The 26,403-nt window shown below is 39.9% G+C and overlaps 2 protein-coding genes and 1 long non-coding RNA gene across 3 annotated transcripts; 2 read left to right on the top strand and 1 right to left on the bottom strand.

The window, feature by feature from the left end:
* The first annotated feature begins 1,892 nt into the window (after positions 1 to 1,892).
* Positions 1,893 to 15,402, top strand: LOC115377034 (CD276 antigen-like). The gene is made up of 8 exons (XM_030076887.1): positions 1,893 to 2,131; positions 3,454 to 3,798; positions 4,531 to 4,872; positions 11,733 to 12,077; positions 12,864 to 12,908; positions 13,023 to 13,121; positions 13,480 to 13,518; positions 15,359 to 15,402. Exons 1-8 carry the CDS (start codon positions 2,071 to 2,073, stop codon positions 15,400 to 15,402), a joined length of 1,320 nt encoding a protein of 439 aa, XP_029932747.1. The 5' UTR covers positions 1,893 to 2,070.
* Positions 15,403 to 16,402: 1,000 nt separating this feature from the next.
* On the bottom strand, positions 16,403 to 16,999 carry LOC115376903 (uncharacterized). The gene is made up of 3 exons (XR_003929867.1): positions 16,858 to 16,999; positions 16,664 to 16,735; positions 16,403 to 16,486 (listed from the first exon to the last, which is right to left on the bottom strand). It is a non-coding gene; the product is annotated as an uncharacterized LOC115376903 (long non-coding RNA).
* A 3,951-nt stretch (positions 17,000 to 20,950) lies between these two features.
* Positions 20,951 to 23,779, top strand: LOC115377033 (myelin-oligodendrocyte glycoprotein-like; the record flags this gene model as incomplete). The annotated part of the gene is made up of 3 exons (XM_030076886.1): positions 20,951 to 21,138; positions 22,689 to 23,033; positions 23,742 to 23,779. Coding segments are annotated over exons 1-3 (444 nt in total), but the record flags the coding sequence as incomplete, so codon positions are not given.
* Positions 23,780 to 26,403: the final 2,624 nt, after the last annotated feature.

Genomic DNA, 26,403 nt, shown 5'->3' with positions numbered 1-26,403 from the left:
CTTAGGGAGGTCGCTGTTTGCAGATGATGGGGCATTATGGAAGAGAGGGAGAAACTGGAACCATGTTGTGCAAAAGTTACAAGAGGGGATAAATCAAGTTGAGATGTGGGGGAGGAAGTGGGCATTTAAGTTTTCAGTTGAAAAGACAAAAGCAATGTTTTTTACAAGAAAGATAAATAGAGGAAATTCAGACCTCAAAATGTATGGAAATAAATTAGAAATAGTTCAATCTTTCAGGTTCCTTGGTGTTCAATTTGATACCAGACTCACATGGAAAGAACATATTAGAAATATAGTGGATAAATGCAAAAAAGTTATTAATGTAATGAGATGTTTAATAGGACGGGACTGGGGGGCAGATGTAGTAGCACTAAAGTATATATATGTAGCTCTCATCAGATCTAGGCTGGATTATGGGAGTGTAGTATATGGTTCTGCTGCAAAAGCCACATTAAAGGCATTAGATGTGATTCAGAATAGGGCCCTCAGAATCTGTATAGGTGCAATTAAAACATCACCAGTGTGTTCGGTACAAGTTGAGGCAGCAGAAATGCCACTTTATATACGTAGGAAACTACTTTGTGTGAACTATTGGATGAATTTGGCAGGACATGGTGACAAACATCCAACTAAAAGAGTGTTGCAAACATGTTGGGAAAGGGAGAATGATCAAAAATCAAGTTTTGGATGGACAGGAGACTTAATGGCAAAAGAATTAGGGGTATATGAGCAAGAGTTCTGCCCAGCAGTAGTATGGCCTACAACCCCAGTGTGGGCATTAGAGCCAGTAGAAGTAGATCTACAATTACTGCAAGTTAAGGAAAAAAAGAAAAATGTAGATTTGGTAGAAGAATTTTATGAGTATATTGAAAGGAAATATAAAGATTATGTGCAAATCTACACTGATGGATCCAAAGACCCTGTATTCAATAGGACTGGTTCTGCAGTGGCAGTTCCTAGTCATAATTTAGGTATAAGCAAGAGGACATCAAGCTTCCTTAGTGTGTATACGGTTGAAATGTATGCAATTAAGATGGCGATAGAATGGGTGGAGAAAGCCAAAGTCAAGAAAGCTATTATATGTAGTGATTCTTCAGCTGTACTGCACAGCTTGAAGGATGGAATAGTTAAAAATCATCAAGAAATTGTTTATGAAATATTGGAGTTGTACACAAGGGTGAAGAGAGGGGGCACTGAGGTGATGTTAATGTGGGTCCCAGCACATGTGGGCATCCTTGGGAATGAAAGAGTGGACAGATTAGCCAAACAGGCTCTCAAAAAAGAAAACATAGAGGTTAAAATTAAACTGTCAAAAGCAGAAGGGAAGGCCATTGCATGGAAGGGAAGCATGAGAGAGTGGCAGCAACAATGGGATCAAGAGACAAAAGGAAGATCACTGTATGAAACATATAAAAGAGTGGGGACTGGAAGGAGTAGGGGAGGAAACAGAAGAGAGGAGGTGGTTATGACAAGGCTGCGTATTGGGCACAGTTACCTTAATGGGACTCTCCACATGATAGGGAAGCACCCAACAGGGCTATGTGAACAATGTAAAGAAAAAGAAGATGTAGAACATGTGTTAATAAGATGCAGGAAATATGAACAGGAAAGAAGGGTCATGATGGAGGGAATGGAAAGAAATGGAATAACAGGGACAGGTTTAAAGAAAATAATTGAGGGTGGTGAAAGTGGAAATGGGAGAAAGTTACTAATTAACTTTTTAATGAGGACTGGACTGATTAAAAGAATATGAAGGACGGAATATTGTAGGGGTTGAATTACCCCGATAGGTGGCGGTAATGCAACGGAAAGGATGCAAACTGCCGTTAAACATCAAAGAAGAAGAAGAAGAAGAAAAAAAAACACGCGCAGGCCACCAGGCCAGTGACAGGCCGGCGCTTCGGGAGATCTCCCGGTTCTCCCGATGTACAGTCCGGGCCTGAATGGTTGTGTCGCTCAAATCGAAAGTAAAAGTCCCCCGGGGGAGAACACTTTAACTTAGCTTCTGAACTGCCGACCACATCCAGCCATCTGAAAACTTTAACGTCTATTCTGCGCACTAATTTGATAATGAAGAGGAACATAATCGGGATTTTGGTGATGAGTTTGTCGCTTGGCGCCTCGCTCGCAGGTAAGCCAGGTTTATGATCATATTTCCGTGTACCTTTAAGTGATGGAAACCTTGATTTTACTCGACATACTAATTATTATTTCAGCAGTCTGGCTCTCACCTTTCCACATTTCTCATCTCTTTTGCTTTTTTACGACACTGGCAGAACTTTCTGGAGGATTTTTACACTTTTACAAACCGTTAAATGGAAAATTCCACTCGTTTCATTAAAAAGACGAAAAAAAGAGAAAACTCTCAGATGTGGAATTGAAAAGGTTTTTTGTTCCTTGATGCATACATTGATAATATTCAAACTGCTGACCTAAAAACATTTTTTTAAGTTTTGCATTAATACTACAACATATATATAAAATTGAGAATTGATTAATTAGTATAATTTGTTTACGCTACATGGGGGCCTCCGGACCTCGCTTTGAAAATGCATTGCCTGTGCTGTGATGACAGTCATGTAATTTAACTTTGTATGATAAAATATTTGTATCGGGTACAAGCCCAAACATGGCAGGCATGTGTTTTGTGTTTGGGAACATACCCTGAAAAGAAGATTTTATCTGCAAAGTACTGCAAAGTCCTTTTGTGGAATATCATGTGATCCAAATCGTTCAAATAAAGTCCAGCTGTCCCAAGTTGGACCCAAATCAAGGGCATAGGTTTGATTTTGACATTGGTGGGAACATAAAAGCGCAACAAAGGCTGAAATTGATGTTTTTTGCATTAATGACTACTATTTCACGTCATGTAGAGCTGATCAAGTAGACAAGTAAATGATCCTAATCAGAAAAAATCTATTCAGGGATTGACATTAATGTTTACACTGCATATCTGAATATATATACCAAGATATTTATTCATTATTGATATTTATTGGCTGATATTCTCTTGATTATCACCTGATTATAGCTCGATGTGTAAAGCAATGCCCTATGATGAATGAACGAAAGAATGAATGTCTCCTGCACCACAGAGATCAAGCCACAGAGATCAAGTTGGCACATGTCATGATATAGTCTATGAGGAAATGCATTGCTGTTTTCATGCAGCCGAGCTCAGTTTTCACACTGGACAGGCTTTCCTTAATGCAGGCCTTGTCTAATGATGATCTGGAAGGTGTGTGTGAAGCTGTCAGTCATCTGACATCGTGTTCACAACTGATCTGATGAAATTCTCACATCAGGTTCAACAGATATATCTCATGCTGCCCACACTGCTAAAACAGAAGACCTTGCTGATCATTGGCTGATATTCTCCTAATAATCACTCACTCCCCCCTGTTTTTCCCCTGATGACTAATAAAGGCTTTTATGTCAAACTTGTTTCTCCAGGACAAGACTATGAGATTAACTCTACCGAGGAAGTGAGGGCTGTAGTTGGCGAAAACATTACTCTGCCGTGTCAAACCGAGCCCCCGAAAGATTTGCAATCTCTGACAGTGGAGTGGAAAAACAACGAGAGCTACGTCCACCTTTACAGAAACGGACAGGATGATCATGATGAACAGCACCATCAATACAGACACAGAACAATCCTCTCCCATGAGGACCTGGTCAAAGGAAATCTGTCACTGAAACTACTCCATGTACAGCTGAGCGATCAAGGAAAGTACACTTGTGCTGTTGCAAAGCTGTCAGAGAAGGAAAAGATCACCAGAGGTCATGTCTCCCTCATTGGTAAGCACTGCAAATCTATGAGAGGATGGTCAGGACTGATCAGACAAGAAAATGAGAATTTTGCATATCTTTTGGCATTCATGGCATGCAAAACAGACACATGGTAAAAGGCGAAAAAGTCACATGTCTTTGTGACTTTGCATGTGTAGGAACTTCACTTTAACCTCTGAAATATGTTAATTATTTTGTTTAGAGCTGCATTAACATTGGATCAACATAAAGGTTCAGTTTTTGTCAATTTTCTTCAGCACAGAGCTTAGCGTTTTGCATGTGAGGCGTGCATGTGAGGCATTTTGTTAGGAGATACCCAAGAGTTGACTCTGGTACAAGCAACTGTTTGTTATTAACAGCTGCTCACTTGTCCCTTTGTGGAATATCATGTCATCCATTTGTTCAAATAAAGTCCAGCTGTCCCAAGTTGGACCCATATAATAATGCACAAATGTAGGCTTATTAAAGACGGGGTTGCTGCTCACACTGTGTTGTCACATGATCTGTCACTGTCAGCTTTCCTGAAGGACTGGTTACCACACAGAGGGCCTTGAGGCTCAGTAAACCAGAATATTCAGGCAGCTTGATGTCTAAAATATGGAATTTTATACATCACCCACCGGACGTATACTGCATATGTTGACCTGGACCATTTTTTAATCCTTAATGTCGATAATCTGTGTTTCACCTCATTCCTGACATGGAAGACATGGCCTTGAAAAAAATCCTATTTTTCTCCAGCTCAGTCTCAGCTGATTGGTCCTCCTCAGCAAATAGTGGCGATAGTTGGTGATGACATCATCCTACCGAGCCACCTGGAACCTGCTGTGGATGCTTTTGACATGATAGTGGAGTGGACGAGACCTGACCTGGACCACAGATTTGTCCTTCAGTGGTATCACGGTTGGGAGCTTGAGCATAAAAAACATCCATCCTACGATGGCAGAACGTCTCTGTCCCTGGGCAAACTGACGAATGGAGACGTTTCACTGAAACTCTCTGAAGTGAAACTCTCTGATGAAGGAAAATACAGATGCTTCATCCCTTCACTGGACAGAGAATCTATAGTTGAGCTTGTTGTTGGTAAGTAGGAATTTTACACTCCCTTAAATGGAAAATTCCACTGGAAGCATTTTTAATTTGCTGGAAGTGGAGTCAGCCATTTTAAGCTCAAAGATCAGTTGGATTAGTTCGGAGAAATTATTTGAAGTTTATCTAATCTGACCTCGTCTCATTTTTAATAAATAAATAAATAAATAAATAATTAAATAAATAAATAAAAACTGTCACAAGTATTAGTTTTTATTTTTTATTATTATTTTTATTATTTGCCAGATGTATATATTGAAAATAGATTCAAACTGCTAACCTCGAAACATTTTTTTTGTTTTTATTTTATTATTAAAGGTGTTGGAGCTATTTGTTATTTTTGTAATACTGTTTAAATATTTATTCCTTTAGTTTAGTTTACACATTACATATTAACTTTACACATTAAGTAATTTCATTAGGCCATCAGCACTATTCTGATTTAGATTACTGTTTATGCTTTTATTTTGAAAGTTGTAGGTAACGGGGCACGCCAAGTTAATTTATAAGAGGGCAATCTGGGACAGGTGAGCTAGGCACTGGGGAAGGGTCATGGTTTTTTACCAGGATTAGAGACAAAGAGAGGTGGCAGAGGCCATTGCTTTTGTTTTCCAAAGGAAATAAACTACCAAATCCTGACTTTTGCCTGGACAATGGACTCATTTCTCTCCCTGCGTGATTTTACTCCCTTAGTGCCTCAGTGGTCGTTTGATTGTTTTGATTTATTAGGATAAGTTTTCTTATTTTTTTGGTTGTTATTTTTCGTTTGTTTAAGACAAATAGCCACTACAAAAGTAAAAAACCCTCCCTAAAGTGAACATTTTTGTGGATGGATCTTGTGGAAGCGTGGAACAAAGAGGATGCTGATTATTTTGATCAACAACGAGTCGGTGGCCTACGGACAATGCACAAAACTCTCCAACAGCATCGGTATGTGAAAGCATTTTCTTTGAAGGCTGTATTGGAAAACGGCTTAACAATTGCACTGTTTTGAGTCATTGATTCATTGCCATGATGGAGATTGGGAGTTTTGAAAGTTTGTCGGACTTTGAAGGACGCACATGTGATTGCACAATGCCTCGCCGGGCGACCTTCATTCATTCATAAAATCACTGCCGCTGACTGACATTTGAGTCACAAATGTTTTCCCCGCTTTCCTGATTGTTGCAAATAAAGCTGTGGAAATTAAAGGAGAATAAAAGGGGTTTGATATAAGGAAGACAATGTCCGACGTTGTATTAAATGCCCAGGCTCAAACTGGGTCCGAGTTCGCTGTAAAACGGAGCGTCAAGTTTACAACAAAAGGCTTGGCGTTTTATATAAAAACATGTCAAGAAAAAAGGTCTCGGAAATGCAAAGAAGCAAAAAGGTACATGGATCAACTGCGTGGTTTGATGGAATCCATTGACAATGTGAAGTCTGTACAATCTCATCTGAGTAAAATTATTCAGTGTTGTGAAGATGCTGGTGACATGCATGAAGCCATTTTAAATATGAATTTGCCTGAAGATGAAGTTGAACGGCAAACCACATATTTTCAAGCAAAGAAGATGATGTTTTCTGATTTCATTGAAAATGTAAAGTGTTGGTTATCTGATGCTGGTCACCCATATGTGCAATTAAACAATGATGGTGAACCTCCTGATGATCTGAGTGTGGTTTCAGATGATATTAATCCTGATGATAGTGCTTCGAACATTTCATGTCAAAAGGAGAATCATTCCACATCACAATCTCGCTTATCAAAAGCATCAACCACTTCATCTGTAAGAATAAAAGCAGAAGCTGAGAAGGCAGCACTTGTGGAGCGCATGGCTGCATTAAAAAGGAAACATTTTTTGGAAACAAAGGAGGAGGAACTAAGAAAGGAAAAGGAACGCTTGGCTTTGGAAACGGAGCTGGCTGCAGCCAATGCAAAACTTCATGTGCTGGAAATCAACTCAAAATGTGGCTCTAAAGGATCTGATGGAATGAACTCATATCTTGAAAGGAATCAAAACAATGCTCAAAAAACAAGACAGCTGAATCCTCGTGCTGATGATTTTGTTCCAGAAAAGGGTGATGCAAATGATATTCAGAATGAATATGACCTTAAAGCTCAAGCTGTCACTGTCAGGCCTAAACAAGTGGCAATAACACAAACTAACATCAGACCTAATGTCCAAGTAAAAACAACACAAATGGTTCATGATGTTCACCACACAGGACGTGAATCCTATAATGCTGGACCGAGACAAGCAATAATGACACAAACTGACAGCAGCCCAATTATAAGTCAAACTCAAGCACCAACAATACCAGTGGTTCATGACACTTTACAAACAGGACGTGAATCTTATCTTAATCAAGCAGGCAATGATAACAATGGCAATGATATTGTAAACATCTTGCAAAGACAGAATGACATCACTGCATTGTTAGTTCAGCAAAATTTGTCATCTGCACTGCCAACTAGAAGTATCCCTGTGTTTGATGGTGATCCTCTTCAGTTTCAGTCCTTTATGAGAACTTTTGAAAACTGTGTGGAGGGAAAAACCAACAACTTAAGTGACTGCCTGACATTTTTGGAACAGTACACCAGAGGGCAGCCAAGAGACCTTGTAAAGAGTTGTCAACACCTACCTCCTAGTATTGGATACCAAAGAGCGAAATTACTCCTTACTGAGCATTTTGGAAACGAACATAAAATTGCTTCTGCTTACATGGACAAAATTCACAACTGGCCATCTATTAAATCCGAGGATGTTGAAGCACTACAATCATTTTCACTGTTTCTTCGAGGTTGCTCTAATTTAACTCAACAAATCATGTATATGAAGGAGTTAGATATGCCATCCAACCTCAGAAATATTGTGATGAAACTTCCTTATAAGCTAAGGGAAAAGTGGAGAAGTGTTGCATGTGATCTGCAGGAACGAAGTGGATGTAGAACAGTGTTTGCTGACCTTGTGACCTTTGTTGAAAAACAGGTCAAAATAGCCTCTGATCCCCTTTTTGGTAATATTCAAGATCCACGACCTGCAAGCCGCAGTAAAGCCTCTACTGCTAGTCACACAAAGCAAAGAAGAAATGGCAGTACATTTGCCACCAGTGTCACTGCGGTGAAGGAAGGAGATAACATTAACAAGGATGAGAAAGTCAAGTGTTTTGCTCAAAGCGACCCAAAATGCTGTTTATTTTGCAAACAAACCCGTCACTCTCTGGATAAATGCTCACACTTTAAGTTGAAGATGCATCGGGACAAAATAAATTTCATAAAGGAAAATGGAATTTGTTTTGGTTGCTTAAAGGTTGGTCACACCAGTAAAGACTGCAGAAATCGTTTGGATTGCATTGTGTGTCACCAGAAGCATCCATCAGTCCTTCACATTCAGGAAAAGGATAAAGGCACATCCTTTAAGGAAGCACAGGAGTCTGTGAGCCCCCCATTGAGTGTTTCTCCTGGGCCGTCCCAGACATGTGGTCATATAGGGGCCGGTGACGAGGATAATGCTGTTTTCTCCATTGTTGCCGTCCAGGTTAAGAGCCAGATGGATAATAAAATTGTGCATACTTATGCCTTTCTGGATCCTGGGAGCTCAGGAACATTTTGCACTGTCAATTTGGCAAAGAAACTGGGACTAAGAGGCAAATCTGCCAACATTTTATTAAGAACAATGGGTCAGAAGAAGATTGTGAATACCACTGTACTGTCTGGTTTGGAAGTTTCTGGTATGGATGTGAATGATTTTATTGAGTTACCTAATGTTCTGACTCAAAAGTCTATGCCAGTGTCAAGATTGAACATTCCACGGCAGGAAGATGTTGCAAAATGGCCTTACCTGAGCAGCATAAAGCTTCATGATGTGGATGCTGATGTTGATTTGCTCATTGGAACAGATGCACCAAAAGTGATGGAACCATGGGAGCTAATTAATAGCCAAGGTGATGGACCATATGCAGTCCGAACAAAAGTGGGCTGGGTAGTCAATGGACCGCTTCGTGGTGGAGACAGCAGTAGTGTCAAAACTGGTTGTTCTGTTGTTACAACCAATCGCATCTCTGTGGAACATCTGGAAGAGATGCTCATCAATCAATATAATCATGATTTTAATGAAAAAACATCAGCTGAGCAACTGGAAATGTCAAGAGATGACATTAAATTCATGAGGATTGTGCAAACTACAACAGAACTAAAAAATGGACACTACTGTATTGACTTACCATTCAGAGAAGAAGATCCTGTACTACCAAATAACCGTTGTGTGGCAGAGCAGCGACTTCAAGGCCTAAAGAGGAAATTTGACAGAGATGTCAAGTATAAGGAGGAGTACACTTCATTTCTCAGTGATATGTTGGCCAAAGGCTATGCTGAAATAGTGCCTACAGATCAGCTCGAACAAGATGATGGAAAAGTGTGGTACATTCCTCATCATGGAGTGCATCACCCCACCAAAGGAAAGCTAAGGGTTGTGTTTGATTGTGGAGCCATGTATAAAGGAACATCACTGAACCATCAGCTTTTGCAAGGCCCAGATCTCACCAACTCTCTTATTGGGGTCCTTATGCGGTTCAGGAAAGAGCCTGTTGCAGTCATGGCAGATATTCATGCAATGTTTCATCAGGTAAGGGTGCCTGATAAACATGTGAACTTCCTGCGCTTTCTCTGGTGGCCTCAGGGCAACACTGACCAACAACCAGTGGAATATCGCATGAGGGTGCATTTGTTCGGAGCTGTGTCATCCCCGAGTTGCGCTAATTATGCCCTGAGAAGAACGGGAGAGGATAATGCAGCTTACTTTTCTCCTGAAGTAATCAGCACAGTCAACCATAACTTTTATGTGGATGACTGTTTGAAGTCCACAGCCTCAGAGGGAGATGCAATTCAAATTGCAAAGAACCTAATTGCACTCTGTGACAAAGGTGGATTCAGTCTCCAAAAATGGGTCACAAACAGCCGTTCTGTGTTGATGTCAATCCCAAGTGACATCAGAGCGACAGAGATGAAACAGCTGGATTTGGACAACGATCAACTTCCTGTGGAAAGGACACTTGGACTGCAATGGTGTGTTGAGTCTGACAAGTTCATGTTCAGGACATTAGTGCAGGAGCGACCACAGACCAGGAGAGGAATTTTGTCTGTGGTCAGCTCACTGTATGATCCCTTAGGATTCTTAGCTCCGTTTATCATGTCAGCCAAACTAATGTTACAGGAGCTCTGCAGAAGAAACCTGAAGTGGGATGAACAAATTCCCCCTCTCTTCTCCAAACAATGGTCTGATTGGCTGAGTGACCTGCAAAGGATGAGCGGCTTCAAAGTGGAGCGCTGCCTTAAACCCCAAGACTTTGGAACATCTGTGACAGCACAAATTCATCATTTCTCTGACGCCAGTCAGGTTGGCTATGGCACAGCATCTTATCTAAGACTGAAAGATGGTGATAATGTTCATATTTCATTTCTTGTGGGAAAGGCCAGAGTTCCCCCTCTGAAACAAATGACCATTCCCCGTCTGGAGCTCACAGCAGCTGTTCTTGCTGTCCGAGTGGATGCAATGCTTCAGAAGGAGCTACAGTGGCAGTTGGAGAGGTCGGTGTTCTGGACCGATAGCACCACTGTACTGAATTACATCTGTAGCGAAAGTAGACGTTTTCATACTTTTGTTGCCAACAGAGTCTCCATTATTAGAGAAGCTACAGATGTCAACCAGTGAACCTGTTAAAAGGAAAACCCATCTTTCCACCAGGACTCTTTGAGCAGAGTGATTCATATGCCAGGAGAAGATGGAAGCAAATACAGTATATTGCAGAACTGTTTTGGAAAAGATGGACGTCTGAATATTTACTTACGATGCAAGAGAGACATAAATGGGCAAGGCCAAGAAAAAGTTTTGCTCCAGGAGATATTGTTATCATCGCTGATGCTACAGCTCCAAGAGGATCCTGGATTATGGGCCGAGTTTTGACTACCAAATCTGACTCCAAAGGATTGGTCCGTTCTGTGCGCCTCCAAACTAAGACCAGTGTGTTGGAAAGGCCTGTAACGAAGATCTGCCTGCTCCTGGAGGCCACAGTGTAGAATCATGGACAATTATTCTTTCTTTCCTTCTCTCTATTCTGTCCTCCTCCTGTCTTTTTCTTTCCCAAGCAGATATCCAGAAGAAGGCTGAAGAATCTACATAATATAATTAGAGAAGATGTAGAAAGAATAGCTCCATTCAGAAATAGATGTAATTGTGGGTTTATACTCTTCACAATTAGGGGCCGGGATATTGGAGCTATTTGTTATTTTTGTAATACTGTTTAAATATTTATTCCTTTAGTTTAGTTTACACATTACATATTAACTTTACACATTAAGTAATTTCATTAGGCCATCAGCACTATTCTGATTTAGATTACTGTTTATGCTTTTATTTTGAAAGTTGTAGGTAACGGGGCATGCCAAGTTAATTTATAAGAGGGCAATCTGGGACAGGTGAGCTAGGCACTGGGGAAGGGTCATGGTTTTTTACCAGGATGAGAGACAAAGAGAGGTGGCAGAGGCCATTGCTTTTGTTTTCCAAAGGAAATAAACTACCAAATCCTGACTTTTGCCTGGACAATGGACTCATTTCTCTCCCTTTTACTCCCTTAGTGCCTCAGTGGTCGTTTGATTGCTTTGATTTATTAGGATAAGTTTTCTTATTTTTTTGGTTGTTATTGTTCGTTTGTTTAAGACAAATAGCCACTACAAAAGGTACTCCACTAATATAATTTAGAATTGATTAAAATGGTAAATTGGTATTATTTGTATACCCTGTAATAACTCACTCCCCTCCTCTCTGCTTTTCCACTGATGACTAATAAAGGCTTTCATGTCAAATTTGTTTCTACAGTACAAGACTATGTGATTAAATCTACTGAGGAAGTGAGGGCTGTAGTTGGTAAAAATGTCACTCTGCCGTGTCACACTGAGCCCCCGAAAAATTTGACAAGTCTGACAGTGGTGTGGAAAAAAGGCGAGAGCTTTGTCCACCTTTACAGACATGGACAGGATGACCATGATCAACAGCACCAGCAATACACAAACAGAATCATCCTCTCCAGCGAGGACCTGGCCAAAGGAAATCTGTCACTGAAACTACTCCGAGTACAGCAGGACGATCAAGGAAAGTACACCTGTGCTGTTATGAAGCTGTCAAATAAGGCAATGGTCACCAGCGGTTTTGTCTTCCTCATTGGTAAGCACTGCAAATCTATGAGAGGATGGTCAGGACTGATCAGACAAGAAAATGAGAATTTTCTATGTCTTTTGGCATTCATGGCATGCAAAACAGACAAATGGTGAAAGGCAAAAAACTCCCATTTCTTTGTGACTTTGCATGTGTAGGAACTTCACTTTAACCTCTGAAATATGTTAATTATTTTGTTTAGAGCTGCATTAACATTGGATCAACATAAAGGTTCGGACGCGCATGTGAGGCATTTTGTTAGGAGATACTCAAGATTTGACTCTGGTAGAAGCGACTGTTTGTTATGAAATAAAATCCATCGTGCTGCAGCAGTGAAGTTGTCGGTCATATTATAATGGTCTCTCTACCATTTGATAAACCGATAACCCCCTCTTCCAAAACAACTAAAAAAAAAACACTGTAGTGCAATTGTAAGTGTATTTGACAATTAAAAAATGAAAAATGAAAACATTACTATTACTATTTTGATTACAATGACAAGGTTGACACAAAAAAGTCATCACAATTATTTGCACTGCAGTCCTTGATGATGCAAATAAATGATGATGCAGTTACATGACATAAATTAGACAACAGCTTGTATGTGCAAATCATCAGCTGACAAAGTGCTGTCAAATTTACAGACTCAGTCGTCCATGGTTAGAAACTGAATGATAAGGTTCAGGCGGAATGGGCAAAGCATTTTCACGTGCTGCATCAAAACCGAATAATCAGTGATGGTCTGTGTGTCTGATTAAAACTCACCTGAACACTTTTGTCTGTCTTTTCAAACAGTGTCAGACGGAGGAGAAGCCAAAAACAACTGGTCAACAATCAAAGGTAAATGTTTGATTTCCAACAGGCAGCGCTGGTCAGTGTGTGTCCATTCAGTGTCTGGCTCAAAGACGTCTGTCCTCTGTTCTCCTAAGATGACTGCTCCATTATGTCTTTCAGGAGAGAAAACTAAGCTTGGCTCTGGGATTGCCGTTGCCTGCGTTATTCTCATCCCTGGTATTGGTGTTGCTGTCTATCTGTGGAAAAAACGTGAAGCCCGTAAGTCACAACGTTCTGCTCCTAAACTTTTTAGCACTGACATTTGTCCCACTGTCGTCTAATTTACTGAAACACACACTGCATTCAGAAAATATTCAGACCCCTTTCACTTTTGTCACTTCTGTTATGTTGCAGCCTGATGCCACGATTGTCATAAACACTTGTAGCATCAGGTGCATATTGAAGTGTGTTTTCATTTTCATTTCCTCCACCTGTTTGCAACAATTTCCAAAGGTCAACTAAAGGTCATTTTATGGTTGAGTCTCCACATTTGTATCAGCTGAGGCTAAAGTGGCGTCAACATGTATCACCTCCCTTTGACAGAGTAAAACTTGATGTATTTTCTGTGTTTTCACAGGAAGAGCAGCGCAAGAGCCAGGAAGAGGAGGAGGAGATGGTGGAGAACATGGAGGAGGTGGTGGACAACAGCAAGGAGAAGCAGATCATGGGGCAGGCAGACGGCAAAGTGGAGAACCTGGAAACCAACCACATGAGATAAGCAAACTACTTTAAGCGTCGCGTCACACACCACCTGACTCTGTTCACTCCAAACATTAAGTTGTTTGCTCAGACCACATTTACCTTAATTAACAGCAAAGATGGCAGCTGCCCTCAAAAGCCCTCAAAAGCTTAAATTCAAACAACAGGAAAGGTTTTTGTGGTGACTTTTTAACCTAATTGCTCCATTCACATGATACCATACCTAACTAATTTGTGTTGTCTGAGATCAAACGCCCATCTCTGACACAAAGCCAGCCTGCTGCCACCTCAAAAACATCACACTAATAAGAGCATTTCTTTCTCTAAATAGTACAAAAGAACTTATTCATGCATTTAAACGTTTTATTATTTTATTATTTTCCTCATGTATTCCTGTGTCTCTGTAAAGCATGTTGAATTGCTTTGTGTATGAATGGTGCCATACAATGTACACAAACATGTACACACAACTTGTGTGTGTTTGTGTGTGAGAGAGAGAGAGAGTGTGTGCGTGAGTGTAACAGAAAAAAAAGGAGGACAGCAAAAAGCGGAGTGGGGTGATTTATTTTGTTTTATTCCTCATCCGTCTGTTTTGCTGAGTTTTGTTGCGTCTTTAACTTCTGAGTGAAGGTGCTCCCTTTTGAAATGTGAGGAGTTTTAGTGTTTAGCCTTTTTACACTGACTAGTCAACCATTTCACCTCAGAAAGAGGGTAATGTGCGCATTTGTCTTTGACTTTTTACATTTTTCTGTCTTTTTTTTTAAGAGACCATGTGGCTGATATTTCAGTCACACATTCCTGTGAATTTTGGTACATAAACAGTAAGTGATGACAGGCCTTTTTTTCATTTTCTGTATTCATTTTGAAATTCATTGTACTTTAGTTCACATACTATGAAATTACTTCTAGCTTTTTGTTGTTTATGTCATTGTGTCAAGTAATTAACAGTTCAGGGCTGACCTGTGTTAAACAATAGACTGAATTCTTTGGTTGCAACTTTTTTAGTATTAACTGGATAAGTAGCAAACCAAAAAAAAAAAAAAAAAAAAAAAAAAAAGAAGAAGAAGAAGAAGAAGAAGAAAGAAATTCCCAGCACCCCAAAAAGTGAACTACAAAGTAAATTAAAGCAACATTTGTAGCAGGTCTTAAGGAGCTAGGAGAGCAAGAGAGAGAGAGAGAGAGCAATAGAGAGAAAAGTGAGGACAGTAAAAAGCAGAGTGGGATTTATTACTCAGGTTTGCTCCAGGATATATTTTGTTTTATCCCTCATCTGTCTGCTTTGCTGAATTTTGTTGCATCTTTAACTTCTGAATTAAGTTGCTGCCTGATGAAATGCTGGGGTTTTAGTGTTTAGCCTTTTTACACTGGCTTTTCAACCATTTCACTACAGAAAGATGGTAACGTGTGCTTTTGTCTTTGATTTTTTACATTTTTTTAAGAGACCATGTGGTTGATATTTAAACAATTTAAACAATAAGTGACAACATTTTGTCACTTATTAACAATGAATGCATTGTTTGTGCATTCATTGTTCTTCCATGCACATGTGAAATTACTTCTAGTTTTTTAGGGAAGGTTTAATTTAAACTTTTTAAAGCTATATTAAGCAAATGGCCCACTGTAATGTGAGAGCTGCCACTGAGTGTCTTCTTTCCACCGTACAGTTTAATCCACCCTGTTGGTATTTCCTGGTTTCATTCAAAGTGTCTCTGAAATAGATGCAAATTTCCATTGTGTGAGCGCCTCTGTGGCTATAGGCAGCACTGAGGCCGCATTCAAAGCAGCGCCACCTTGTGGCTGAATATCCTCAGCTTCACCACATTTTGAGGTTGGAGCTCAGAGACAAAATATTCCAAATTAATCCAACTAATCCAACAGGAGCCTTGTGAGAGTGACATGTAGCTCTCATTTCCATCCCCACTCAGTTTGTGCTCTCAGCTCTCTCTAGTGGTCAGAAGTTACTCAGTGTGGCTTTAAGTTTTTGTGACTTGTTGGTGCTTTTTTATGCTTGTCTAGATATTTTTGATGGCAAAATAAAGATAGTGTTGTGAATTCCCTATGCTGTCTTAGTGGCAGCCTCTTCATGGACAGCTCACCTCTCAGTTATCAATGACAGTCAGGTGTGTGCCTCTACCACTTGTTACTCATTCCAACTCAGGTATGTGTATGTGTATAGAAACCCTATCGTTTCACACTCCTCTCCAGCAGCACAGCCATGTGTGGATGACACATGTAAGCCTTTGTTTGATATGTATGTTATGCATTTATTTAGTTTGTTACATTTTGAGTATTTATTTACCTGTTTTGATCTACTTGCAATTCCTTAATCATTTCAGTTTTGTATTATTGCTTAAGTTACTAATTCTGAATCACTGTTTGTTTTGTTTGCTGTCAGAGATCATGGCTTTCTGGAGAAAAATAAATCACTGAACCTGTGAACTGGCTTTTGGTGTCCTCATGTCTCTTTTATGGGAGATCCTTAGGCGGTCTGATACTAACCTTTTGACTGTTAAACTGTCTAAACAGAAGTGTTTAATAGTCTATTTTGCTTCTGACAAATATATATATTTTTGATTTCATGAACTCTAAAATGTGTGTGTGACAAATATCTTCTAGGAGAGAAACCAAACTATTGCATTATTGCACCAGTGTGTAAAGGCCTCAGAATAGAGGATGGGGATCCAACATTGAGGTAGGTGGGTCTAATTTGTGAACATGTGAGGGAGAAAGGACTTTAAATGCTCCTGATTCAACTGGAGTGCTGAAAGATGATAATTAAAGAAATCATCGCTGTCGCATGTGTAGCGGACCCTTGGTTCAATAAATGACGTGACGAGATTCCTTACGGGTGCTTAACTTTATTAATAGACATGGCACCGTGAAAACTACAAAGGGGAAATACAGAAAAAGGAAATTTAGGTTAAAAACATGAAACAAACATTTCGTCACTCTTAAACTCAATCAAAGCATAAAAAATAGAGTGCACGGCATCCTTCAAAATAAAATACAACCAGACATGGAGCTGAAGGGTAAAAGCTTAGAAATACATCAACATAGCCTACCTCATTCCACTCTACCAAGGGGGCTAATTTCCTTTAAGGCCGAAGTCGCCAGTCGGTGAACCCATCTACCTCCTAACAATCAATGAAACAAACTTAAACAGACTGCGAAAACCCAATCAACACAAAAACAATACATAAGCACAATACATAATCCAAAAAAAGGAGAGAAGAAAAAAAGAAAGAGAGAAACTTACTCAAAAAAAAATCGCCAATACAAAGAAAACCCAGCAGCACACGCCGCACCAACCCACTGGAGACAAAAGGATGAGATGCTGGATGCGCAGGTGAATATGCGCACAGGCCAGGTTACCGGGCGCGTTAGTCTCCTCCCTTATATAGCTTCCCCTCACCAACCCTGGCCACTAGTTGGCAGTCAAAGACAATTTATTTGCATTTTACACACAAAAAAGAGGAGTCCCAACAAACACAGAAGGGGCACAGGGGATTTACCGTTATTCACAGCATGTTTTAGGTGTTTACACTATGTGCCTCACACATCCTTCCTTAAATGCAAAAATATCCCATCACCCTAGATGGGGTGAATCACAGGTGTTCATCACGTATGATGTCACCAGTCAGATCAGGTATGCAGGTGCAGCGCCCCTCACCTTTCAGGTGGTGTACACCTCCACTGAAGCTAGATCATGACTTGGTGCCCTTCGTTTTGATGCGTAACTGAGCGAGACGCCTTTTCTTCTTCGTTCAGAGCCTCAGAGCCTCCTGAGGTTCCCCAGGTCAGCTGCAAACCTAGACCACAGGCTGCCACAGGAGCAGCCCAGAGAGGAATACAGCGCCTGTGTCGACTCTTAGACCCTCACGCTGGATAACACTGAGATTCGTGCTGCATTGTATCATTTAGAAACACATGAGGTGTGAGACATGCAGCATAACAGGAACCGACCCAGTTTGTAGGAGGATGTGCAAAAGCTTTGTGGCCACAGATGATGAGCCGTCTCTCTCCAGAGAGAGAGAGAGAGAGAGAGAGAAAGAGAGAGAGAGAGAGATATCTATATCTATAACTATATATAGACCTATATATCTATATCTATATATAGATATAGATATATAGGTGTTATATGTAATTTAACATTACCCTAAAGATGGCAATAATGGACTTTGTGTGACTGACATGACTGTATTGGGCAATTCAGACATTATCTGGTCAACTTGGATTTAATTAATAGGTCAGCTAACTAAACTGACCAACATAAATTCAACAAATGACTGTTTCATTTTCTGTCCTTAACTCTGCTGATTGATGGCAACATAAAGATATTTCTTTTTTTTTTTTTTTTTTTTTTGGCATCTGAAAACTGTCCCCAAAAGGAAATTTGGTGTACTGCAGCTGTTGGCACAATCAGACAAATAGAATAAAAGCACAGAATAAAGCAATGAAATAAATAAGAATTCATAAATACAATTAACACATAGTTGTCATCATGAATGTAACAGAATACAATCTCACAGTTGATTTAAATATTTAACAGCTGAAGGTACAAACGATTTCAGGTATCTATTAGACTTTGCCTTCCTAGAAAAGGCCAATCTCCTACCGGATTGCAATAGCAGAAACTCTTTGTATAGAGGATGCTGAGGGTCTGCCTTGATGGCCTCAGCCCTCCCAACACACCTAGGCTGATAGAGCTGGCTAAGATCACTAAGATTTACCCCGATGATCTGTCACTGTTTAACCACACTTCCCAGCCTGTTTCTGTTAACTAGCTTAAGACTGCCGAACCAACAAGTCATTGCAAATGTGAGAATAGACTCAACAAATGATGAATAGAACATTTTCATGAGTGAGCTCTCAATATGAAAAGTCCTCAGCTTCCTTAAATAAAACAGTCTCTGGTTGACCTTTTTAAAAATCCTGTCTGTATTGGCCTCAAAGGTCAACTTGTAATCCGGAATAGTTCCCAGATACTTATACTGGTTGACTGCCTCTTCTGGTGAACCCTTTATAATAGTAGGTGGCATGGTAGGTGGATTCCTATGAAAATCAAACTGCATGTCTTTGGTCTTGGCGACTTTAAGCTGTAGGAATAACTCCTCGCACCATTTGATAAAATTGTCCAAAACAAGACCTGATCCGTCCTGTAGGAAACTGAGGATCACTGAATCGTTAGGATATTTTATTATGAGCAATGACTCAAATGTACCATGACAGTAGTTAGTGTACAGTATAAATAACAAGGGCAACAAAACACACCCTGAGGTGAACCTGTTGAACATACCAGGGCCTTAGACAGGGAGCCATTTACACAAACTCTCTGTGGCCTCCTGGTCAGCCAACCGACCAACCAACCAATGGTACCGACATCTATGTCAGGGATTTCAGAGAGCCTACTGGCAAGAATATGGGGCTGCATACAATTAAACGCCGATGAGAAATTAATAAAAGATGCCATTGCATGTGTCTTAGTGCCCTCCAGATGCCCAACAACCCCATCGATCAGAGTTGCCATAGCATCCTCCACCCCTTTGCCTGCCTGATATGCAAACTGGAGGGGGTCAAATACAATCTGTGACATAGCTAGTAAACTCCTCTTCATGTTTTTTCTGGCCCCTTCAAAACGGATGAACACTGGCTTAACTCACTTTTTTAAACGTAACTTAACTCAGTAACTTAACGCAGTAACAACTGTGTTTTGTACTGTATACTGTATTAGGCACCCTAACCACTGCATTAGGACTTTGATTCAGCCCCATGTTTTTTCTCTGTTTCTGATTTTGGGCTAATACTCAGGGATCTATTTCATATTTTCCCCTTTGTGCTTGCAAACAATCACAATTATTGTAGTTTTTTTTTTTTTTTTATTATTTGGGGGGGAGTTGTCCTAGTTGTTCTGCGTTTGTATTTGTTGTTTTCGGCAAAACTTTGGCAAACAAATGATTCAGATTCAGTGTTATTCACCGAAACAATATGCCATGTAAGCCTGGCTCTTTTTCATGTTCAGTGCACTGCAATCTGTGTAGCCTGTCTGCCACCCAGTGGACAAAAGTGGCATTACAACTAATTATAGCGAGCTGCAGGCCCTGTAACAGAGGCTTGTTTCTGAGCGGCCGGTCAAAAGGTTTAAAAATCATGCACAAAAAAGATGAAAATGTAGATGGAAAGCTTCTTATTCTGTCAACATAGAAAAACTGTGGCTTCTATGGAAAATTGGGCTGCCATCATGTGTACATGAGGGATGACGGGAGGGAACCAAACGGGGGATAGTTGTTGTGTTTTGGTTGATTGTCACGTTCTTTAATCTGTTTATTTATTTTACTGATTAATGTATGGACATTGGTGACATTAATTATTTTCTGTAATTTTGATCTATCAATTTGTAACTCCACTCCATATTTAAATACCAGCCCTGAGGGGATCTGTCTTGTTTGGCTCCACATTGTGAAGCAGATTTTTCTGACATCATCTCAAAAATAAATTCACAACCCGGCCGATAGATGAATATTTAAACAAGCGAACATGAAGCGCACATCTCCAGCGAGGAAACCATGCAGAGGCAGTCATGGCGCCTGACTTTGAGAATGGGTGAATGCACTGTATATTATTACACACATGTAAAATGTTAATGAGCCTTTAATATATGTAGGGAAACGGTTTGTCAGGTAGTAAAAAAATATATATAAGTAAGCTTTGTTCAGTCTTCTGTGCCCTTTGTGTGAGTTTAAGGTGTTGTGATGCCAATTTGATAGATGTAAAGCACTGAAATTTAATTAACTTGGATTCAGAAAATACAAATCACATTCTTTTTTATGTGCATTGTCGTTGCTTCTTTCGTTTTCGCTGGCTTTTGATAACATTTGATGGGTGAAAAATTGGCTTAATTTGTCCGGGATGTATATAAAATCTCGGCTGATGCAATACGTGAAAAAAAGCGTAATTAATGTAAGACACGAGTAGCTCTTAGCCACTTTCATTTAAAAAAAAAAAAAAGTAACTCTTAAATGAACAAATAAGTAAAAGTTGAAGACCGCTGCCCTGTATTGTACACCTACACAAATCAACACGCAAATATTTGTTAATTAAATGTCTGTGTCGCCTCAACACATTTATTCTCTGGCCGGATCATATTCACTGTGACTGCCCTGGGAATGAATGGGTGGATGAATGAACTAATATGGATGATGAATGGGTGATTGGAAAGAACGAAAGAAGGAAAGGAAGAAAGGAAGAAAGGAAGAAAGAGAGAAAGGGAGAAAGGGAGAAAGGGAGAAAGGAAGAACGTAAACGTGAATTTCCAGTTAGTTCCAGCAGGATTACTCAAATCGAAAGTAGAAGTCCTTGGGGGAGAAGACTAACTTAGCTGCAGGCAACCTTCAACACTCGACATGTAACATGATTTTTTAATTAAAAAGTGAATTACCGACCATATCTAGCCATCTGAAAACTTCTGCTGATTTGATAATGGATTGGAGTCTAATCTGGATTTTGGTGATAATTTTCTCGCTTGGCCTCCCGCTCGCCGGTAAGACAGGTTTATTATCATATTTCCGTGCATCATTAAGTTATGGCAGCCTTGATTTTACTCGACATACTAATTATTATTTCAGCAGTCTGGCTCTCACTTTTTCGCGACACTGGCAGACCTCTCTGGAGGATTTTTACACTTTTACAAACCATTAAAATGGTCCACTGGGGGCATTTTTGATTTGCTCTGAGCCGGACTGTCCGACTGTCAGCCATTTTAAGATAAAAGATCAGCCGGATTAGCTTGGAGGAATTCTTTAAAGTTTATCTAATCTGACTTCGTTTCATTAAAACAACAACAACAACAACAACAACAACAAAAAAAAAACAGATCAAAGATCAGTTCGGAGAAATTCTTTGAAAAAAAAAATCAGGAAACTGTCGGACGTGGAATCGAAAAGTACAGAAGTATTATTATTATTATTATTATTATTATTATTATTTTAATTATTTTTTGCCAGATGCATACATTGATAATAGATTCAAACTGCTGACCTCTAAACATTTTTTAAAATGTATTTTTATTTTTTACTTTATCATTAATAGTAAATAGTAAACTACATTGATATAATTTAGAATTGCTTACAAAAGTAAGTTAGTATAATTTGTATACCCTGACTTCACTTTGAAAATGCCTGGCCAGTGCTGTGATGACAGTATGGCAGCCATTTAATTTAACTGTGTATCATCAAATATTTCTATTGGGTACAAGCTCAAACATGGCAAACAAAAAGCTTAGCTTCTTCAGGACACTTTTTGGCTTCTTTTTTTCCCTCAAAAGTATGAGGATGTCTGGGTGCTCTGTCCTGCTTTTTGCTGTGTTTTGTGTTTGGGAACATATCCTGAAAAGTACATTTTATCTGCAAAGCACAACGGCTGCTCACCTGCCCTTTTGTGGAATATCATGTCATCCATATCGTTCGAATAAAGTCCGGCTGTCCCAAGCTGGATCCATATAATAATGCACAAATGTAGGCCTATTAAAGACAGGGCTGCTGCTCACAATGTGTTCTCACATGACCTGTCAGTCTTAGGCTTGCCCTGAAGGACTGATTACCACACAGAGGGCCTTGAGGCTCAGTAAACCCGAATAATCAGACAGCTCGATGTGTAAAACAACGCATGAATGAATGAATAAATGAGACTGTTGTCACTGTCTCCTGGATAACACAACAAATATTCTACCAAGCCACAGAGATCAAGTTGGCACATGTCAAGGATATAGTCTATGAGGAAATGCATTGCTGTTTTCATGCAGCCGAGCTCAGTTTTCACACTGGACAGGCTTTCCTTAATGCAGGCCTTGTCTAATGATGATCTGGAAGGTGTGTGTGAAGCTGTCAATCATCTGACATTGTGTTCGCAACTGATCTGATGAAATTCCCACATCAGGTTTAACAGGTATATCTCCTGCTGCCCACTCTGCTAAAACAGAAGACTTGGCTGATATTTATTGGTTGATATTCTCCTGATAATCCCTCACTCCCCTCCTCTCTGCTTTGCCACTGATGACTAATAAAGACTTTCATGTCAAACTTGTTTCTCCAGGACAAGACTATGAGATTAAATCTATCGAGGAAGTGAGGGCTGTAGTTGGCGAAAATGTCACTCTGCCATGTCAAACCGAACCCCCGAAAGATTTGCAATCTCTGACAGTGGAGTGGAAATACAACGAGAGCTTTGTCCACCATTACAGAACCGGACAGGATGATCATGATGAACAGCACCAGCAATACAGACACAGAACGATCCTCTCCCATGAGGACCTGGTCAAAGGAAATCTGTCACTGAAACTACTCCATGTACAGCTGAGCGATCAAGGAAACTACACCTGCAGGGTTGTGAAGCTGTCAAAAAATGCAACGTTCACCAGCGGTCATGTGTCCCTCATTGGTAAGCACTGCAAATCTATCAGAGGACGGTCAAGACTGGCCGGACAAGAAAATGAGAATATTGTCTATCTTTTGGCATTCATGGCATGCAAAACAGACAAAAGGTAAAAGGCGAAAAAGTCACATTTCTTTGTGACTTTGCATGTGTAGGAACTTCACTTTAACCTCTGAAATATGTTAATTATTTTGTTTAGAGCTGCATTAACATTGGATCAACATAAAGGTTCGGACGCGCATGTGAGGCATTTTGTTAGGAGATACCCAAGATTTGACTCCGGTAGAAGCGACTGTTTGTTATGAAATAAAATCCACTGAAGCTGTCAGTCATATTATTAATTAATGGTCTCTCCATCATTTGATAAACCAATTGTGATGACAAAAAAGTCATCACAATTATTTGCACTGTGGTCTTTGATGCAGTTACATGACATAAATTAGACAACAGCTTGTATGTACAAATCATTGGCTGACAAAGTGCAGTCAAATTTACAGACTCAGTCGTCCACGGTTAGAAATTGAATGATGAGGTTCAGGCGGAATGGGCAAAATTATTTTCATGTGCTGCATCCGCATTTTTGAAAACTTGATCACAATTCAGGCTTTCCTTAAAATGGAATGAAGGCGTCTTAGAGCAAAACCAAATAATCAGTGATGGTCTGTGTGTCTGATTTGAACTCACCTGAACACTTTTGTCTGTCATTTCAAACAGTGTCAAACACAACAGAGGACAAAAACAACGGGTCAGCGAGAGAAAGTGGTGATGGAGGTAAATGTTTGATTTCCAACAGGCAGCACTGGTCAGTGTGTGTCCATTCAGTGTCTGGCTCAGAGACGTCTGTCCTCTGTTCTCCTAAGACGACTGCTCCATTATGTCTTTCAGGAGAGACAACTGACACTCAGCTTAGCCTTGGTGCAAAAATTGGGATTGGGATTGCCGTTGCCTGTGTCATTCTCATCCTTGGTGGTGTTGCTGTCTATCTGTGGAAAAAACGTGAAGCCCGTAAGTCACAACGTTCTGCTCCTAAACTTTTTATCACTGACATTTGTCCCACTGTCGTCTAATTTACTGTATTACTGAAACAGACACTGCATTCAGAAAGTATTCAGGCCCCTTTCACTTTTGTCACTTCTGTTATGTTGCAGCCTGATGCCACGATTGTTATAAACGATTGTAGCATCAGGTGCAGTTTGAGGTGTGTTTTCATTTCCCCCACCTGTTTGCAGCAATTTCTGAAGGTCAACTAAAGGTCATTTTATGGTTGAGTCTCCACATTCGAATCAGCTGAGGCTAAAGTGGCGTCAACATGTATCACCTCCCTTTGACAGAGTAAAACTCAGTGTATTTTCTGTGTTTTCACAGCAGGAGCAGCACAAGAGGCAGGAGGAGGAGGAGGAGGTGGACAACAGCAAGGAGAAGCAGATCATGGAGCAGGCAGACGGCAAGGTGGAGAACCTGGAGGCCAACCTCATGAAATAATCGAACTACTTGGAATGTCGCGACCTGTTTTGTCATCATCCCATCAGGATGCTGCTCACACTGAGGATGAAGTCGAGGCGTCACACACCACCTGACTCTGTTCACTCCAAACATTAACTCCTTTTTGCTCAGACCACATTTACTGTGTGCTTGAGTGTGACAGAAAAAAGGGAGAACAGTAAAAAGTGGAGTAGGATTTATTCCTTAGGTTTTCTCCGGGATTTTTTTTTGTTTTAACCCTCATCCGTCTGTTTTGCTGAATTTTGTTGTGTCTTTAACTTCTGAGTGAAGGTGCTGCCTGATGAAATGCTGGAGTTTTAGTGTTCAGCCTTTTGACACTGACTTTTCAACCATTTCACCTCAGAAAGAGGGTAATGTGTGCGCTTGTCTTTGATTTTTTAAATTTTTTTTTTTAAGAGACCATGTGATTGATATTTCAAGTCATGTACACATTCCTGTGAATTTTGGTACTTAAAAACAAGTGATAACAGGTATTTTTTTTTTTTTTTTTTCATTTTCTGTATTCAATTTTAAATTCATTGTACTTCACAGCAGATACTATGAAATTAACTGCAGGGTTTTTTAGGTTTCATTTTAACTTTTTAAAGGTCCAGTCAGCAAATGAGCCATTGTAATGTGAGAGCCGTCACTGAGTGTCTTCTTTCCACCGTACAGTTTAATCCACCCTGTTGGTATTTCCTAGTTTCAGCTCCCAAATAAGCTCCTCCCACTGTTTTCAGATTGAAGCTCAGAGACCTAATAATCCAAGTTCATCCAACTAATCCAACAGGAGCCTTGTAAGAGGGACATTTCCATCCTCAAAACAGAACTGACTCTGTTTGCACTCTCAGCTCCCTCTAGTGGTCAGAAGTTGCTCAGTGTGGCTTTAAGTTTCTATGACTTGCTGATGCTTTTTTATGCTTGTTTACAGGGGTGTCATAGTGGGGGAATAAGCGGGACTTATTACCTACAATGGGAGAGGGGGTCCTCAAAAGGCCTGAAGTATAAAGGTCGGCTGTACAAGGGTGCAATAAGATTTCTTTTCATGGGGCCCAAAATCCCTGGCGGGGATTTTCCCCTGCGAAAATAAAGATTGTCTATTTTGTGTCTGACAAATGTCTATTTTTGATTTCTTAAATTCTAAAAATGTAATGTGTGTGTGTGTGTGTGTGAGAGAGAGAGAGAGAGAGAGAGAGAGAGTCAGACACAGGGACAGAGACAGAGATTATATCAAATATCTTTTAGGAGAGAAACCAAACTATTCCATTACTGCACTGGTGTGTAAAGGCATCAGAACAGAGGATGGGGGTCCAACATTGAAGTAGGTGGGTCTAATTTGTGAGCATGTGAGGGAGAATGGACTTTAACCCTCCTATTTTATTTGGGGTCAATTTGACCCCAGCCAATGTTTAACGTCTCTAAATAACTGATTAACATCATTTTTTTTTCTTCATATTTAATGAGTTTTCCTAATGTTCCTAATAGGTTCTACCGGGTAAACATGAAATTCACATGATGATATGTTTTCAATGTCCTGTACACACTTTGTAACGCATTGGTTATAAATAACAAAAATCTGTACTTAGAAATAACATAAATCCATTAAAACACCAAAACTTAATATTTCTTTCCAATTTTAGGTCAGTCGGTGAGATTTTATGGTGATTTGCATATTTTTCCATAGTCCTGTAATAGGAATACTGGATGTATAAGTGGAGCTGTAGGAGGTGTCATGTTTTATTTAAAGGGTTATTTAGGTCGTCAACAAAGAAACATAAAGTACCTGACACATAAACTTTGGTAATAATTTTAGTTATAATAATTTTGTGGAGGTTTAAACTGCTGGCGTCAAATTGACCCCAAACATAAGAGATGTTAGAAAATTTGAACATAA

The sequence above is a fragment of the Myripristis murdjan genome, chromosome 18 (genome assembly GCF_902150065.1).
Source record: "Myripristis murdjan chromosome 18, fMyrMur1.1, whole genome shotgun sequence".
Lineage (NCBI taxonomy): Eukaryota > Metazoa > Chordata > Actinopteri > Holocentriformes > Holocentridae > Myripristis > Myripristis murdjan.
The sequence above is the reverse complement of the archived record's forward strand: the minus strand, read 5'-3'. Positions and strand labels throughout refer to the sequence as shown.